General features: G+C 35.5%; 2 protein-coding genes and 1 pseudogene across 2 annotated transcripts; 1 reads left to right on the top strand and 2 right to left on the bottom strand.

Annotated features, from left to right (window-relative positions):
• Positions 1-6,080: 6,080 nt before the first annotated feature.
• Positions 6,081-8,665, bottom strand: LOC106320832. Its single transcript, XM_013759185.1, has 4 exons — positions 8,057-8,665; positions 6,991-7,470; positions 6,471-6,926; positions 6,081-6,314 (listed from the first exon to the last, which is right to left on the bottom strand). Exons 1-4 carry the CDS (start codon positions 8,576-8,578, stop codon positions 6,309-6,311), a joined length of 1,464 nt encoding a protein of 487 aa, XP_013614639.1. The 5' UTR covers positions 8,579-8,665; the 3' UTR covers positions 6,081-6,308.
• A 625-nt stretch (positions 8,666-9,290) lies between these two features.
• On the bottom strand, positions 9,291-10,782 carry LOC106320835 (Golgi apparatus membrane protein-like protein ECHIDNA). The gene is made up of 6 exons (XM_013759187.1): positions 10,645-10,782; positions 10,418-10,474; positions 10,124-10,327; positions 9,981-10,040; positions 9,742-9,868; positions 9,291-9,628 (listed from the first exon to the last, which is right to left on the bottom strand). Exons 1-6 carry the CDS (start codon positions 10,657-10,659, stop codon positions 9,540-9,542), a joined length of 552 nt encoding a protein of 183 aa, XP_013614641.1. The 5' UTR covers positions 10,660-10,782; the 3' UTR covers positions 9,291-9,539.
• Positions 10,783-10,960: 178 nt separating this feature from the next.
• LOC106320833 lies at positions 10,961-13,653 on the top strand (annotated as a pseudogene).
• The last annotated feature ends 5,207 nt before the right edge of the window (positions 13,654-18,860 follow it).

Raw genomic sequence — 18,860 nt, forward strand, 5'->3', positions numbered from 1 at the left:
GGGAGAGATGAGATGAGCTGCTTAGTTAGAGGCTGTTCTAGCTTACTTGAGAGTAGCCTTTCTTTGGCACTACGTAGACAAAAGAAAAGAAGAAGCAGATCTTCTCGGGCGTTTTCGTAGTACAATACACCGCTTTGGTTTAGTTGGGTTGAAATGTGATCACCACCGTAGGATTTTTCATCTTAGAAACAATTCTAAAAGTGTTATGTGAAGCTATCGTCAAACCATGGAGTCCTCAAACGAGGATTCGAAGTACTGCTTTGAGGAGAAAGAGGTAAGTGAAGCTATCGAAAGGAGGCAGTCTTTGGTCGTGGTGATCAGACAGGAAGTGAAGCTGTTGGTGTTGGTCGTAGAGGGAGAGTAAGCATGAAGAGCTAGGTGTTTCGCCAAGTAGAGGATTGAATAGTAAATAGTTTCCACCAGAGTTTGGAGAACAACACGCCAGCAGTGGTGAAGTGAGAGTGGAGTTGGTGGATGATTCTTAGAGTTTGATGCAGATAAATATTTGGGATATTTAGTTTGATTTATTCTTGTGCAGAAGATAATAGATAATGAAGGTGTTGTTCTTACATTCCGAAAGCAAAGCCGAATAAGGACAAGAACCCTTGATGATGGTGTAAGAGTCACGAGCCGTGAAGATACCAAGAACATAGTTTGTCCACAAAATCCAGTTTGTTTTTTTGCATACGTATTTTTTTTTTTTGAAACACTCATACGTATTATTTAAAACACATTATAAATAGATGACAAACAAAAAAAATATACATAGATACAATATTTATTTTCTTAATATTCGACACGAAAGCAGAATCATGACAAAGTTTACAAAACGAACAACAATAATTAAAATTAGAAACGATTAAAGATTTTGAGGTTCTTAATCAGAAACATCAATTAGATTTTTTTAAGGTTTTTTATTAATCCAAGGAAACACAAACGCTGCTGGCTTAATTCGATTTCTTTGAAAGTAAGTTCCATCTGTTCTCGCAATCCATTCACGAGTCTGTCCACAAAGATTTTTTTTTACTTGTATGGTATGCTTCAAAGTCTCGAGAAGAATTCTGCATCCGCAACCCTTGCCTCAAAACACAATTCATTTTATTCTTTTTTCCAAATAAAGGATCGAGGAATTCAAAGTTCCTTTCTTCATATTGAATTTTAAAAACTGGACGCCTTTATCTTTTCCATTAGAATGGCAATGATATTCTAGACTTCTACCAGGACCAAGTTCATTTCGAATAATTACGTGGTTCGTCTTGCACGAATCCACCCCTAAAAACATAGCAATAATAAACTTAAATATTATTAAAAAAAATCATTTTTCGGAGTAAGGCATCAACATGCAGTTTTATAATTCCTTTAACAGTTTCTGATTACATATATAAGTTTTTATTTCTTTCATTAGCCAAATTTAAACACAAATATAAACTAACTAATATTCTGGCAAGGAGGGAATTTTGCGTCGAAAAGTATGGTTGATCAATTAAAAAAAAAAAGCAACTTTACAAATTTAGCTAAGTAGAACTGTAGAAGACATCAGCAATGCTTTTTTTGACATCAAAAATGCTATATAAGTCTAGAATCTAGCAAATCTTTTGCAAGTGTATTTTAATACTCTTCAAAAATATTTTGAACTAGTAGGAAATATTTTTATCCATAGAAACACATAAGTATTATATCATATATAACTTTACAATGAACCAAAAAATAGAAAAATGTTTTGTATCTACATAAGAGTATTGGATAATGTAGCAAAACTGATACGCAGAAATGTGTCAAAACTACAATAATTCTTCTCAATGCATGGGTTTATACAAAAAAAAATCAAAATATGTAAAACAACTATTTAAAATCATTTGTGGACCAAATCAGTTTTTGAAAATAAATTAGACCCACAACCAGGAACGATCCAAATTATAAATATGATCCGATCCTCCTTTCTGTTTCATCTTCTTGAATTCACAATTAGAATTTTACCTAATGCATATAGTAGCAGCCATTACAACTCTGTTAGAGCCTAGAGGTCGCAGAATGTGCTTACGTGGCTTACCAGAGACGATTAAAAAAAAAATTGTCCTAATAAAAGTACACGTCGACGGTTTCTGGTTTGTCAGCCGCAAAAGTCTGATTTTTCAGTTTGATGGAACAACTTGATTTTAGTTTTGTTGAGAAAATTTTGCAGGGCTAAATGAACTGGGCTGAAGCCTGACACGTTTAGCTTCAATGCAAGTGACGGCTCAAGAGTCAGTAGTTCCATCGCAAAATGGGTTTTCCCGTTTTCAGCTGCCACGTGTAGTGGCGTCTCACAGAAAGGCACTTCATCAAAGTGTCCTAGAATGTTCTGCTCCTCAGCTATCAGTTTATACAATTCTTCAATGTGTCCAGCCGCCTTCTTCAATTTCTCAAAGACACTTTCATCTCGAGTTCTCCTACTTGAACTCTCACATATATCTGATACTCTGTTGACATCTACAACAATCGACATAACTTCTTCACTAACTGCCAAGCTTCTTCTTCTGCCTCCACAGTTTTTGTTTTCTTGTTCCTGCCACACATGCTTAAGTGCAAGTCGCCAACCAACTACCTTGCCTATGGAAAATCTTTAATCAACTACCCTTGCCTATGAAAGCCCACTCATGTTCCACATGGAGGACATTGATAATGTGGGCAAAAGAGTCCTTATGACCCATCTCTTTCTGCTTACTGGTAACTAGATCGATTCAATATGGCTTTTATAAATGAGTGATCGAGTTTTCGAAAATTAAAGTTTAGTTAGATTCCACATCAGAATGGGCAGTGAAAGAATGTGAGGATAAAGAGATGTAAATGAAGAACATTGAAGAACAGAGAAAGAGAGAAAGTAGATCTGATATAAACTCTATTCCCTTAAAATTTAAATTGTGGATCTAGATACAAGTCTTTTAAAGGCAAGTTGTCTCAGTACACAATACAATAAAATATTTATTGTTTAAAATATCCAACGGTCTCCTTCTCTCTTCTTCTTCTTCTTTGCTTCTCAAGTCTGGTGCTTCTGCTTCTAAACTCAAGTCTGGTGCTTCTTATAAGGCCTTATAAAACTTTTATAAAACCTTATAAACCCTTATAAAACTTTTATAAGACCTTATAAGTATTTTCAAGTCTGGCAGCTTAATTCTCAAGTCTAGCTGCTTAATTCTGCTTCATGTCAACATGCAGAGTGGGAGAAGAACCCATTTTAAGTTCCTAACATATACAAATCTACCCCAACAGAGAGTGGGATATACATCTTGAGTTTTCATACCTGGTACGTACTGCAATGATAAAAAAAAAAAAAATGAAAATGTAGACATTTAACACAAAGAGAGGTAACTAAGGATTCAACAGGGAAAGTGGCAATGATACAAAAGTAGAACATATCACAGCTGAAAATTCTATTAACATGCCCTTTGGTAAAGTGCTTGACAAGAAAGCATAACAACAAAAAAAAGCCCGAATTATTCTGAAGAACATGCGAGTCTGTACTACTTATTACTCGCTGATGGGAGAGATGAGATGAGCTGCTTAGTTAGAGGCTGTTCTAGCTTACTAGAGAGTACCTAACCTATGTCCATTCGACGTTTGTGTCTCTTCAAGCACTGATTATTACTGTGAGATGAAAGCATTAATATATTTAAATTAGAAATTCAAAAATATGTTTGAAGATGTGTTTTTCCATTTTAAAAGTTGCAATGATTTTTAAGTGGTAGTGAAAGTATCTAAGAGTATGTATTTTTTATTAATGTGTCCTTTCATGCAAGAAATTACATATATTTTAAAATTATTATTTTCATCTAAATATATTTCTTTTTGTTCTAAAAATTCATATCAATTTAAAAGGTTATCAAAAATGTCTAAAAATGTCACCATTCATTTTAAAAGTTGCATAGGTTTTCAATGAGTTCTTTTCATTTGTTTTCCTTGATATTTTATATACACATTTTTAAGAATCTTAAAAATATTAGGATAACTCGGTTTTTGGATATTTAATTATTTTTATAATATCATATATCAACAAAATTAATTATATGGGTTTTAAATTATATTTATGGTCTATATATCATGTATTGGTGCATTTTGTCTCATTCGGTTTTCAGATAAAATATTAAGGCCTATTTAGACAATCTTATTTATTAATAGATAGTTATTAACAAAATGTAAACTAAGAACAAATAACTTTTATATGCACATTTTCATTTATTCATAAGGTTTATATATGTGTGTTTTTATTAACTAAAACTCTAATTACACTTAAATGAGGAAATATTGTTAGAGATTTAAGGTGAATTTTTAAACTATTTAAGTGAAATGTGTCTGAACGAACAATTGCAAGTCCTACTTAGTTTAGTAAATGGTTAGATTTAAATGTATATGTTTATTTTAATTAGTTTCAAAAAGTTAAATTGTAGTCGAAATGTCATAATAACTTACCTAATCTAATAGAAATTTTTTTATTTATTTATTTTGCATTGACGTATTTGTATTTTATTTATTTTCTGAAACCACAAAACAAATATACATTCTTAATATTATATAATATATGGTTGTGACACATATTTTTTTTTGAATGTAATATAAAAGTAGAAACTATAAAATATGAAATATGAAATAATTATTTTTATAAAAAGACTTTTCAAGGGATATCGCGGAGATTCCTTACCTAGTTTGAATAAAAATAAAAACAATTAATTAATAATGCAATTTATATTATAAATATTTATATACTTAATTAAAATATTATTTTGTGAATTTCGGTTAAATTATTTTTATTAATGTCATTCGATTTCATAAAATCAGTGCGGTTTTATAATTTGGGTTGCCTAAAAAATATGATGTCAAACGGTCTTAACTAAAATAAATAAATATTTGGTGACAGCGATACCTCTTCGTTACATGGAAGGATTCATCCAAGTATGTAATAACTCAATATGCTAATCTTGTTAATGGATAAAGTCAGTGCGGTTTTATAATTTGGGTTGCCTAAAAAATATGATGTCAAACGGTCTTAACTAAAATAAATAAATATTTGGTGACAGCGATACCTCTTCGTTACATGGAAGGATTCATCCAAGTATGTAATAACTCAATATGCTAATCTTGTTAATGGATAAAGTCAGTGCGGTTTTATAATTTGGGTTGCCTAAAAATATGATGTCAAACGGTCTAACTAAAATAAATAAATATTTGGTGACAGCGTGGCATACCTCTTTCGTCATATGGAAGGATTCATCCAAGTATGTAATAACTCAATGTGCTGATCTTGTTAATGGATTGAATGTTACTACATCTCTTCCCGAGGAAACAGCTGTTTGATGCTGTTCATGTGTTGTTTTAAGCAGTTACAAGGTCTCGTAATGATGGTACAAGGTGTTTATTCTGATGATCCTCAAGCTCAGCTAGAAGCAATACTCGGTTTAGAAAGTTGTTATCTACAGACTATAGGTATGTATGTATACATTTTCCCTTTCAGACGGATATACTTGTGTAAGAGACATCTGATGGTTGTTAATGATTTGTGAGCAGAGCGCAGTCCTCCAATAGATGAAGTGATCAAATCCGGTGTTATCCCTCGTTTTGTGGAGTTTCTTAGAAAGAAAGACCATCCACAACTGCAGGTATATGTCTTGTGCATCCTAAATTTTAGATTGGTCCCTTATGAATGGATTGCACCTTGAAGACACAAGAATTGCTTGGTGGCTCACTTTAAAAGTTTGTTTGCAGTTTTGACTGTTTGAGCCTGCATTTTGTTGAGTCAGGAACATCAGGTCATACTCGGGTTGTTATTGAACAGTGGGCGGGTTGTTATTATCAACATGGTTGTCAAATGCTCCCTCTGTCCCCCTGAAAGTAAAATTTTCTAGAGTATACACGTTTATTAAGAATTTAATAAATGTTTATAATTTAATTTATTTTTTACTTTATTATACATTTTCCAATAACTTTCCACCAATGAAATAAACAATTCAAATATTCTCAATTAATGTTCCTCAAAAGTATAAAAAAGTATCTTAACAATATAGAAAATCTATCTTTGTGGAACAAGAAAAAAATCTAAAACATCTTACTTTCAGGAACGGAGGTAGTATAAAATTTGTAGCATAATGTGCAGCAAAACTCATGGGAAAGTTAATAAAATATCAACTCTTTTTATCTTTTGGTCAATCATCATAAACGCTAATTGTATACAATAGAAAGGGAACATCAAGGCTAATCTACCAGATTCAAATGCCTCCAAATTAACAGAACTTGAGATCCCCAGAATCCTGACATGTTCTCCAGCTCAATTACACCGTTTAAGTCTGAAAATCAAAAGTTAATGGGACCAAACCTCATCAGTAAAAGCGTGATAATAAATGAGAATTACAGGTCAACAACCAGTAACCAATGCTGAAAAACTAGTATCGAAGTTATATATGAGATCAAACGAGTTGATAAATCTAGAGCTAGAAGCACACCTTTGAAGATGCTATCCACTTGCCATCAATCCATTCCTGATGTGGCCTTAGCCGAGAAACATGAAACTTGAGCACCTCGTCTGTTTTCGGGAAATGAACCAAGTAGTTCGACTTTGCAAGAACCTTTTTAACCACCCCGAACCACCATCCATCATTATACAATGCATCAACTTCGTCAAGCTTCTCGAACGGATTAACCATGACCGTCTCTTGTGGCCGAGGCCTTATCTGAAAAACATTAACCTCTTCTCTCAATGGCTCTTTCCCATCTTCCGCTTTCAACTTCTCGTATTCCACTAGCCATTTGTCCGTTCCTCTGTATTCAATAACCTTTGCGAGGAACCAAGAATCTTCAAATCCTTCTTCAACACTGCTAACCTCGACTGGATCTCCAACGCTGAAATGTTCCTTGTCGATTGCTTTCTTAGGTCTCACGTTCCGATCACACGGAACTTTCTGCATATCCAAATGAGAATGGTAAGTTTTCTAGAGTTTTATCAATATGGGAATCTTACACAACCTTTGTTGCCCTCTTCATCTCTCCTCGTTTCAGTGGTAGCTGCCAGGTCCCGTTAATCCAGTCTCTATGCAGACGAAGGCCATGTCTTCCAAACCGCATCTTTTCTCCTGTGTACCTGAAGCAGACACCAACGATTCCATCCTTCATACTCTCTATGACATCACCTACCCACCAGGCGTCATTGTAAAACGCATCAATCTTGTCCCCAACGGCAAAATCTACATCCTCATCAGTCGGTGGCGGTGGCCTTATGTGCAGAAAGTCGGCTTCTTCTTTCAAAGGCTCGATGCCGTTTTCTTCTCTCAAGTCTCGGTACTCAACAAGGTACTTGTCTTCGTCAACGTGTTCAATGACTTTAGCTGAAAACCAAGACCCCTTGAACCCTTCCTCATCGCTGCTAACCTCAACAATTGTGCCAATGGAGAACATTTGTTTCGCGATTCCTCTTGCAGTTTCCGGATCCACTCGGGATAAAAGATCCTGCAAATTTTATATCAGTCAACGATTAGTGTGGATTCAAATTTAGCCGTAAAGACAATGCTCTCTACTACTTCCACACAAGCTAGCGTCATTGCAATGCACACACAACAGAAACAGCTAAAATTGTCTCTCTTACCACAATAGACAGTGTCATTGCAATGCAAAACACAAAACAAACACAGCTAAAATTGTCTCTCTTACCACACTAGATGGTATCATTGCAATGCAAACAAGTCAGAACACAAATCAAAGACAGGCTAAAATTGTCGGTCTTACCGCAATAGCCAGTGTTATTGCAATGAACACAAAAAAAAAAAAAAAAAAAAAAAAAAAAAAAGACAGCAAAAATTGTCGGTTTTACCATAAAAGCTAGTGTCAAAACGCAATACACACAAGTCAAAACACAAAACGAAGACAGTTAAAATTGTCTGCCTCACCACAATAGATAGTGTCACTGCAATGCAATGCACACAAAGTCAGAACACAAAACAAAGACAGCTAAAATTTTCTGTCTTGACCACAGTAGCTACTTGCACATAAGTCAGAACACAAAACCAAAAGACAGCTTAAAACTTGTCTTTCATACCTCTTCCTCCTCCTCCTCCTCTTCCCTTTCCTCAATCGGCGGCTTCCACGCGCCGTTAACCCACTCCCGATGAAACCGTAACTCATCTCTCCGAAACCGAATCTGCTCCTTAGAAGCCCTGAAGTAAACACTAAACCTCCCATCACCCAAAACCTCCGTCACCGTCCCTTCCCACCAACCATCACTGTAAAACGCGTCCACGTCTTCCCCCACCGCGACATCCCTCTCGGACATCGCCGGCACCGGAGGACGCAGCTGAGCCGCGTCGACGACCTCCTTGAGCCGCTTCCTCCCTTCTTTGTCCAAGAACAGCGTCGTGTACTCCACCTCGCATTTGGTGGTGGAGTCTGAGGATGGGACGGCGACGACCTCTCCCAGGTACCACGATCCGCGGAAACCGGCCTCGTCGGAGCTGATCTCGACGGCGGCGCCGGGTTTTAGAAAGGGAGGGAGGCGAATCGGAGTTACGGAGCTCTCCGGAGCTTTCTTCCTCTGTGTAGATTGGCGACGCCGTGAAGACATGGCGGGAAGATTGGATCAAAGGAGTTAGGGTTTTGTTCGATTTTGGGAACCAAATCGAAGTTTTTTTTTTTTTTTTTTTTTTTTTTTTTTTTTTTTAACAAAATCAAATCGAAGTTAAAACAATGTTTAAAAGCTTTTTTTACTGACGACGAGGAGTGATCAAAAACCAAGGGAGGGAGAAGAATAAGATTCATCCGTCGTAAGATAAAGATTTGTGAACATGGGCTTATTATAAGAAGCTATAGCCCAAGCCCACTTTTAATTAACAACAATAAATCATAAAAATTATTGAATTATTATTACCTTTTTTCATCCAAAGTTGTAATTCTATAGAGTAATGCATGAATGATAAAATTTTGGAGAAATCTCATAAATAGCACCTTCCAGTTTTCCGCCACAAAATTAATATTTAAAGATAATTTTTTAAAAATACTAAATTGTCGTATGTACTACATTGACTAAATATCAACCTGATTGTATAAAATATACTCATGCAGTATCAACATGCACAATAACAATGGCCAACTTTTGGACAACCAGATTACTTTTCAACGTACTCTAATTGAATACCACAATTTTTTTTGCATTAATTTATAGAAATGCAATAAATAAAAGTTTAGAAAAAACTTATAAAAAAATCTTGATTTTATATTTTGTCTTGGATCATTAAATTTTTTAAGACTGCACTTGGATGAAGGTCACATACCATGAGTACCCTAAGATGAAGGTCGCATACCATCGAGGCCAACAGAGAGATGTAAAGTTTTGAAACTTCTTTTTGGACTAAACATAACGCATAAGCTCATACGACATACGAAAAAAGGTTTAAGTATGGTATGTCTGAAAAATGTAAAGGTACATGTAACAGACGGTGTCAAAAAAAAAAGAACTTTTTTCTTTTTCAGGCAATCTTTCTTTGTACACTGTCTTTGCGCGCTCACTAAACCTATCTTTCATTTTTTCAGACAAGGGTGAAGGCAGATTGAACCGTGGATTGGAACCGTGATGCGATTGTCTGTGAGGCAAACTGCTGAAGTTGTTTCTTTGCATCTGCCAACACATATGGTGTATAGTATTACCGGTTAGAGTACGTATGTTCTGTAACTGATCTGATTCTTATCAATATCAGAAAATAGTGGAAAAAAATAAAACAAGGATGTTACCTTTCTTGCACTTTGTGAAGCCGATGATATTAGCCACGTTGAGGGACAAGCAAACGCCAACAACAAGTAGATAGTCTGCCTGAAACCTTATCAGTGAAAACACCCCAAGGATGAACCATGCAGCTGCCTGAAGAAAGGAGAACAAAAAACAAGATTCAGCTGCCAATACAATAAAAGGACAGCAAACTCATTGCAAAGCATAAGCTGCAACAGTAGTAATAGAGATAGGAACTACTCACTGCAAGGTAAAGCGTCCACCAGAAAAGCCATGAGTCTTTCTTGTTCATTCGAGCCAAGGACTGATACATACAACCGAAACATCATTTCCAAACCTTATCGCCGATTGAACAAAGTAGAACCAACAAAGAGAGAGAGGACAAACCTCCTGGTCAAGAGACTCAAACTTCCAAACACTTTCTCCCAAGTCATTGATCTCATTCCACCACCTGAGACCAACGAGTATACGCCCACTCACATTCTTAACCACCCAGAAGTCAAGTGCAGCAAGAAGAACAGTCACTACAAAGATTATGACAAAGCTGTTGAAGAAGAGAGCAGAGAGTATGTAAAACGCCAACGCAGCACCCTGTCCACAAAACAAACAAACAAACAAACTTGTTACAAATGACACACTTATACAAACGTCTAAACATTTTTAATACTCTGGCTCTCACACCTTGAAGAGAACATGGAAGAGACATGTCTTTGGGTTTGCATAGTTCTCAACCGGTGCCTGCATTGTAAAAAAAAATAAAACATTACCATAAGCCTGAATCAATAGAACAATCACAGCTATATAAATTTTCAAGTATGATTTTAGAAACGAAGAACACAGATCTAACACAATAACGTTCAAGATCGAACCACTAATCTGAGGTTATAAATCAAGAATCTGAAATTCACCTGGTTCGGATCCATCTTCGAAGTATCGATCCGAAGCTGATCAGCAGAAAGACAAAACACTTTTTTCCGATTTGGACAATACCGATCTTCTTTCCGACAGATCTTCAAACTCTAGCGCGTGTTTGCTAGAACGTGATGTTTCTCTGTTCTGTAATAATTTTTCTAAAATCCAATAGGCCCAAGTGTATATACATGAGGCCCATTAGGCCCAATACCAAAATTTTATTGACGATTTGACCACAAAAACTTACGTTGCGGTTATAATCATATCCACATGGAGGCAAAAGAAAGATAAGTGTCTTTATAAACGAAAATGGCGATAATGGGTGTAAATATGTGACCAGCGAGAGGCTGAGATCATTGTCTTATCAAAAAAAAAATGACTTGATGATCAAAAGGAACAAGATGATACCATTCACAGACACTCAATTAAAGACTTTTTCTCTTCAGTTTGGTCAGAGAGTGAACTAACAATTATGGGGAAGATGATGATGTTGCAACAGAGCCAGCCTTCTTTCTCTCTCTTTACTTCTTCTCTATCTGACTTTAATGGCGCTAAGCTCCATTTACAAGTCCAGGTCTTTCTTTTTCTTTATTCTGAGGATATAATTTAGACGATCATTAGTCCATTTCCTAATCACTTCATTAAGTTTCAACATTTATACGTTTTCTTAACGGGTTTAAGTCATTGTGTCTAGATAAATCAATGTCATGTCCAAAAGTCGGGCAGGGCGTTCTTGAGATTTTGAGGACTATAAATATAATTTAGTAAAAAAATTTATAAAAAATGTTTGTTACAAACTTGGGAATCTATTTCTTTGTAATTAAATTCCAAATTTTAAAGGCTATAAGCCATGTTTCACTTGTCTATGATCAGGACCACCTTTAGTGTGGTGTGGGTTATGGTCTCAGCTCTGAGTTCATATTTGAATATAGCTTTGTTAAAATTTGGAGCTAAGATTTTGCTTACGTAGATATAGTTTTGTTGTTGAAACGACAGTGCAAGAGGAAGGTTAATCAGCCAAAAGGAGCACTCTATGTTTCAGCATCGAGTGAAAAGAAGATTCTGATAGTGGGCGGCACTCGATTCATCCAGGCTCCTTGTCAAAGAGGGACATCAGGTTCATTTCCTGACCTAGCAAACTGTCTTCTCAGCTACAAAAACTTTGTTTCCTTCTCTCATTGTCCAATGGTTGCTTTTTTCAGGTTACATTGTTCACAAGAGGTAAATATCCTATTGCCAAACAATTGCCTGGTGAATCTGACCAAGACTTTGCTGATTTTTCTTCCAAGGTATTAGGCCATTCCTTGTGAAAGAAAAAAACTAGTATGTACATTCAAAAAAAAATATTATATGGTTTTGAATAATTCAAGGAAAAACATAGCATTTGAGCCAGAGGAACTTGATGAATGTTTTTTCTAGATTCTTCACTTGAAAGGAGACAGAAAGGATTATGACTTTGTGAAGTCAAAGTCTTTAAGTAGAAGGCTATGATGTTGTTTATGATATCAACGGTAACAATTAGTCTATTTTGCTGTTACTGTAAATTCAAGAAGATACACTCTTTAATTTTGCCTTTAACAACTTGAGATTTTTACATTTGGTAACTTTTTTTCTCAGGAAGAGAGGCAGAGGAAGTTGAGCCCATAATAGATGCACTTCCTGAACTAGAACAGTAAGTCATATATATACCACATTTACTTAGCTAGTATGTGCAATGGTTAGCTCATTAAAAACTGTAATATGTGTGTTGATTTTATAGGTATATCTACTGTTCATCAGCTGGTGTTTATCTGAAGTCAGGTTACCTTGCCACACTATGAGGTATGTAAACTAATCTTACATTTAGTCAATACTTGAGCTTGTAATCAGTTGATTATTATTGTTGGTCAATTTATAATTAATTAATTTATTTATTTGGAACATAACTGATGCAGGTGGATGCAGTTGACCCGAAGAGCAGGCACAAGGGGAAGCTGGAGACTGAGAGTTTTCTGCAGTCAAAAGGTGTAAACTGGACTTCTATAAGTTCTGTCTACACCTACGGTCCATTGAACTACAACCCCGTTGAAGAATGGTTCTTTCACCGTCTCAAAGCTGGTCGCCCAATCCCAGTTCCAAACTCCGGCCGGGATCCAGATCTCACAACTCGGTCACGTTAAGGTCACACACCTTACTTTCTCTTGATATTCTTGAGCTAGCTTTCCATGTTTAGAGAACTCATTATGTTGCATGGAACCGTTAACTCAAACTCAGCATCTTTCTTTCCTCATTCTTCAATAGTAATGATATGTAAAATCAAATGGTTCTGTGAGTTCTGGACTTGGCAACAGCCTTTCTCGCCGTGCTTGGTAACGAGAAAGCCAGCAAAGAGATATTAAACATCTCAGGAGAGAAGTATGTCACCTTTGATGGGTTAGCAAGAGCTTGCGCAAAGGTACATCTCATTGTGGTCTTCTTGAGATGAGATATGCATACACTGAGCTTTTTTGGATCATTGCTTGATGTAAACTTGTGATGTTATCAACTCATTCAGGCTGGTGGGTTTCCAGAGCCAGAGATTGTTCACTACAACCCGAAAGAGTTTGACTTTGGGAAGAAGAAGGCGTTCCCTTTCCGTGACCAGGTAAAACTCCAAACGTTTAAATGATTCAGACAACACTACATCAAAGAAACCAAGTTGTTTAAAGTTTACGAGTTTTAATTTATGTAATGATCTTGCAGCATTTCTTTGCATCGGTGGAGAAAGCAAAGCACGTCCTGGGATGGAAACCAGAGTTCGACCTAGTGGAGGGTCTCACTGACTCATACAAACTTGATTTTGGTCGTGGAACTTTCCGGAAAGAAGCGGATTTCACTACTGATGACATGATTCTAAGCAAGAAACATGTAACTCAGTCCTAACAACTACTCACATATATAGAAACATTCTTGGCTTGTATGATTTCTCAAGTTTAATGTTGTCTCAAGTGTGTTTTGGTTCGGATTTTATTTAAATTTTCTAAAAAGAGGCGGTAACGGAACAAGTCTGAACTAAAATAACCAATTTTACTGACTAAACCAAAACCAATTTGGTATCACCTTTCTAAACCTGAATCTAACCGAAATTTCAAAAATCATAGCAACACAAACTCGCAAAGCGAGATAAGTTTTAAGTTCACCCATTTGTCATTATAGCATAATTATCGCGGAACCTTAGTGGGGTTCTAAAAAAAATTATTGCGTGAGCCCCACAAAAACTATAAGAATCAGTCACAGAAGTTATGAAATAAAGATTAATTTTGAAGTGTTTCTTGCACTGTTCACGGGCTCCACTGACACGTGGCGATCCACGATTGATTCGTCTTTGAATTTTTTTTTTTATTTCAGACAAAAATCAAAAAATCAAAAAAAGTTTCCTAAGAAACCGTGCCACCGGTTTCAGCGATAATTATGCTGTTATCATGGTGAAATTTCAAAAAACTTGTGGAGGTGTAGACATGGCGAAACAAGACAAGAATGGTAAACATATTCAACAAGAAAACTCAAACTTTAACACTGAACACATGCAAGAAAATAATGGCTAACGTCTGAAACTAGGCTAGAGAGTTAAGTCGTGCATGATAAAGACACATTGTGGAAGTTAGACTCAAGACATGTAACATTTTCCAGAGAAAACTATATCTTATCCATATGTGGATGAGAATTGATCTAAAGACTAATGGTACTTACTCGTCAATATTAAGTTTTCCAGAGAACTTCAGAAGTCGCTAATATCTTTTACAAAATTACTTTTTCATCAAATTGATCAAGAAGCCGTACCTATGCAAACTTAAGATAATACACATGCATGATCAGTTTTCTTGTGAGCATTCTTTGTGTTACTGCAGTGCAAGTCCAATAAATAATGATCAAAAATGTCACTATAAACATTTCATGTGATAACAGTGACCAGAAAACTCTCAATTCAACGTAAATTTATTGTTGGCACATAGCTACCAATAGTAAGGGGTCATGGTGTTTTTGGCAAGGTGAGGTTTTGTCCACTGCAAGTCTTAATCTTGTGGAACCATCTTACGAATTCTTGTGGGATTTTGATTCCAAATAATATTCTACCAGAGTGGGTTAGTCTTTTTGTAATTACAGGAAGGATTGTTTAGATACTCGTAGCTCCATATTACATATATTATGTCGGTACGTTTTTAATTTTGTCTTTACGAGCAGTGGCGAAGCCAGCTTGAAAGGTATGGGACCTGTGCATCCACAATTAAATTAAAAGTTAAAAAAACTAAGGGTAATGCCTCCACGCAAGCGCGGAGTTGTGAACAGAGTTCTTGTTTCATCTCAATATTTTTTATGGTTATTATAGCTGTGAATTTTGCGTTGTGGGTTGATCATTGTTTTTCAAGTTTTTTTATTGTTATAGGATTATAGTTGTGATGATGAACTGTGTATGCACTGTTCTCCACTCATGAAGTACTAAACTTTGTTAGTAATGTGATTGATATAGTTCGTGGTGTTGCTGGTTGTGTCACTGAGACTTATTGTTTGTTTGTCTTTTTAATTTGTAACTTGTATTGTTGAGATTACATAAATTATATTAAGGTTGTTGAAAATACCTTTTGTTTCAGGGTATTTTTTTCTCCAGTTTAGTTGTGTAAGTTGTGTGTATTAAGTAATAATTTTTTTTATTCTTATTATGTTGGTTATATGTTTTTTTTATTTTTAAACTTGTTGCTTTTACTGAACCTTTAAAACAAATAAATGAAGACTTGTGGAAATAACTATAAAATGAGTGACAATTAATATTTGGGCCTTAACAGGTTTCAAACGAATATATGTATTTTTCATAAGAAGACAATAGCATTGGTCTGTTGACATTGAGCATGTAAGTTATTTTCATAAGACAAGAGGAGTGAGCAGGTGGAGATGTTGTTATCGTCTTTGTGTATGTTGGGATTGTCTCTTGTATCTCCTGGTGTGGCTGTGTTTGTTTTTTTTTATTTGATGGGTAATATGTAAACAAAAATCATTGTTAGTTGTATTTATCAGAGTTTGTAACTTACTCTGTTTTTTTGTTTAGGTAACTTCACTGATCTTGGTTATCGTCTTCGTCTTCTTCGTAAGCATCTGCGAAAGTAAGTTTGTAAATTGTTAAATAGCTGGTCGTGTAGTTTGTATTTGTTTAGCTGACCAATGTATGTGTCGTTGAATTTTAGTTGAGTTGATTGGTTTGGTATATTTGTTTTGAAGTTTATTTGTAAGATTAGACAAAAAGAGAGGTTATCATTAATGATTCGTCATTTTGGGATTCTAGTTTTTGGTGTTTTGATTGTTTGGGTTATTGTGGTTTCTTTTAAGTTGTAAAATAAGGATTTGTGTATAATTAGATTGATAATTAAGGGAGATAAACAGACGACCACAAATCTTGGGTAGAAAATAGTTTTTATAATTGATGTTAGCACAATATAAATAGTAATATAAAGGGATGTGTTGATTATTTCTTACAGATCAATGAGGAGACAAATAACGACTCGAGTTGTTTCTTTGGTGAGGTCAGAGCCCTGGACATTAACGGATTTGCCCAACCACACCTGCGAGTTTAAATATCAGTTATGATATCGAAACATAATGTAAACCCAGATACAATATGATTATATACCTGGGAGTTCTAGGTTTGTGTTCGCAATCACTTGGAGATTGTCGAACAGTATAATCTTGACTGGAGATTGATCTCAGGAGTACCCGTGATGACTTCATCAATAATGGTTAGTGAGATGAAACGAATGAGGAATGAATGATCAGTTATCTTGTACATGCTTGAGCACCTAACAACCTCAAAACGATCAACTTTCACAATAGAATCTGCTTTCAAAGATGGCATGTAATGATTAGCCCATCCGACGGGAGTAAACCCATGAATCACGGAATCTGAAAATAATATTATTCAATAAAGAATCAGGAAATCAATTAAAACAATTATGTTAAATAAGTGTGATAGATCGAAGATTAACTTACATTTTCATCAAGGAAGAGAACCGTGATTCCCACAAACTCCCTGTCTTTCTTGAAGTTCAGGGAATCCTATAAGCGGAGGAAGCAATAGGCTATGCTCTGACTACTACGACCAAGACGGAGAGACTCGAAGGTTGAGTGACGGATGCCGGGACGCCAGTTTAAGGAACTGGAGAGGCATAGAGAAACATTTTCTAGAAGATGGTTAAAACTAAGAGAAATCAATGAGTTTTGTGGAGATGCAGATTGAGTTCATCAAAGATTAGAATCATATATATAGGGTTTACAGAGGGACTACAAATCAGGAACAATTATGATCAAGCGATTTAAGATGGGGAAATGAAGAGTTCACCGGTGAAAAAATAGATTACGAACAGACACACAGCGCAATTCTGTAACTCAGACTTGTTTGAGACAATGATGAAAAGAACTCAAACTCATGTTAAACGACAACAATTTACAATACGGGAAAACTATAATTATTGCAAACTTGAGCTTTTTTCATATAACGTGATGAATCTCATTTAAAAATAAAACTCATAATACACTTGTAGGCCCGACCCTCAGAGGAAGCCGAAGAAGCAAGGGCTTTCGACTTTCATAAATATATATTAGGTTCGGTCATCAATGCACAAAGTATCATTTAGCTTAGTGGTATAAATGATGGTGTTTATATCTCAATAACTCGGGTTCGAACCATGGTGTTAATATTTTTTCACACTTTTTAAAAGTGGAACCCATGAAACACTGACGTGGTACGCTGAGAAATGAGCAATACTCAACTATTATAATATAGATTGTACGTAGAACTCAAATATTTGCTACCTCATAAGGTAAACAACAGTTTGTGCACCCCTAATTTTCCAAGTTCGATCCTTTTCCTATGCATATTTATTTTTCATTATCAAAGGTGCACCCATTCATTAAATTGTCTAGTACAGCTATTATATATCCAAATGTTTGGATGACAGAAAATCACTTAACTGCAATCGTACGCAAAAACAAATTTAATCATGCAAAAACATCACTTACTAAAATTTATCTGGCTATATGTATAATGCAATGATAAAATATATTATAAACTAAGGGGGTGTCCGCACTTCGCGCGGAATATTGTTTTTATTATTGCTAAGAACATGATTTTTTGGATAATATAATTATGTTGTCGTTTTTATTTGTTAAGATCATTATTTGGTGTTTTTAGTGTGTTACGTAGTAATAGATGATATGTTAATATATTTTGTATTTGTTTTTTGAATAATGTGTTGTTGTATGTATAGTACTTGTTAGTAGTGAAATGAGCATCTAATGTAAAAGAATATTGAATTTCAATAACTTTGTTGATTCTAAAATTAACGGGTTCATCGTCAAAATTGTATTATATTTTTTTCATATTTTTGAAAATTATAACTTTTAAGATGTTTTTTTCCCTCTCCCTATATTTTGACCTTGAGCCATCCCCGTCTATGTATTTCGTTACCTTTCTGGTGTGCGGTGCTTCTCACCATCACTGGAAAAAGACTTACATCTTTCTCTTGTTCTTCCTTGTCTTCTTCACCTGTGAGATTATATGGTGTGTGTTGTAGATCGGGTTTATGAGTTTTTAGTTTTTCGATTGATTCTCACGGCATTGTAGGTTGTTCCAGTCAATATTGACTGCTCCTCTTCTTCCTTAGATTTCAGCTGATGTTAGGAACTGCGTCTTCTTGGTTGGGTCAGAGTTTAGTCGTTTTTGATGTTGTATTCCTCAACGTTGGCTTACCGTTAATAGTCTCTGCTCGTCTTTGTTTTCAAAATCTAATTTTTGGTGTTCTGACTTCTATGCTCTTTTTCATAGCTCGAGGACGGCTTCATAGTTTGCTGATTTCGTTTCGTCTCCCTTTCCTTCTCTATTCTCGCATCTCGTTGCAGCTTTCATCGCATGTTTGGTGGCTCTCCCTTTCACCATGTTTGCCACTCGAGGTTTGGATAATGTCTTTGTTCGTGCATGTTATATGGGCTTGGAGTTATTTCTGGTCTCAAGTTTATTCTCGGTGGTTGTCTTCCATTCTCCCTCCCTCAAGTTGTTTCTTTTCTTTCCATGTTTTTTTTGTATAGGTGTGCGGAGTTAGTCTCTTGGAGATTTGGTCCATTCTATCCAGAGCTTTGTGGTTTTTCACTTGCATGGCCGTGTTGTATATTCTTGTTTAGTTTGTGAGGCGGTTCTTATCTTTTAGCTACT

Source organism: Brassica oleracea, unplaced genomic scaffold, assembly GCF_000695525.1.
Source record: "Brassica oleracea var. oleracea cultivar TO1000 unplaced genomic scaffold, BOL UnpScaffold01087, whole genome shotgun sequence".
Taxonomy (NCBI): domain Eukaryota; kingdom Viridiplantae; phylum Streptophyta; class Magnoliopsida; order Brassicales; family Brassicaceae; genus Brassica; species Brassica oleracea.

Excerpts from the sequence above, each read along its gene's own strand:
- LOC106320835 (XM_013759187.1), bottom strand. Across the intron at positions 10,041-10,123 it reads TTGAGTCTCTTGACCAGGAG|TCCTTGGCTCGAATGAACAA; the intron begins GTTTGTCCTCTC and ends TGTATGTATCAG. Across the intron at positions 9,629-9,741 it reads CTTCACAAAGTGCAAGAAAG|ATGCAAAGAAACAACTTCAG; the intron begins GTAACATCCTTG and ends ATGTGTTGGCAG.
- LOC106320832 (XM_013759185.1), bottom strand. The coding sequence starts at position 8,578 with ATGTCTTCACGGCGTCGCCAATCTACACAGAGGAAGAAAGCTCCGGAG. Across the intron at positions 7,471-8,056 it reads AGGAGGAGGAGGAGGAAGAG|GATCTTTTATCCCGAGTGGA; the intron begins GTATGAAAGACA and ends TAAAATTTGCAG. Across the intron at positions 6,927-6,990 it reads AGATGAAGAGGGCAACAAAG|AAAGTTCCGTGTGATCGGAA; the intron begins GTTGTGTAAGAT and ends TTGGATATGCAG.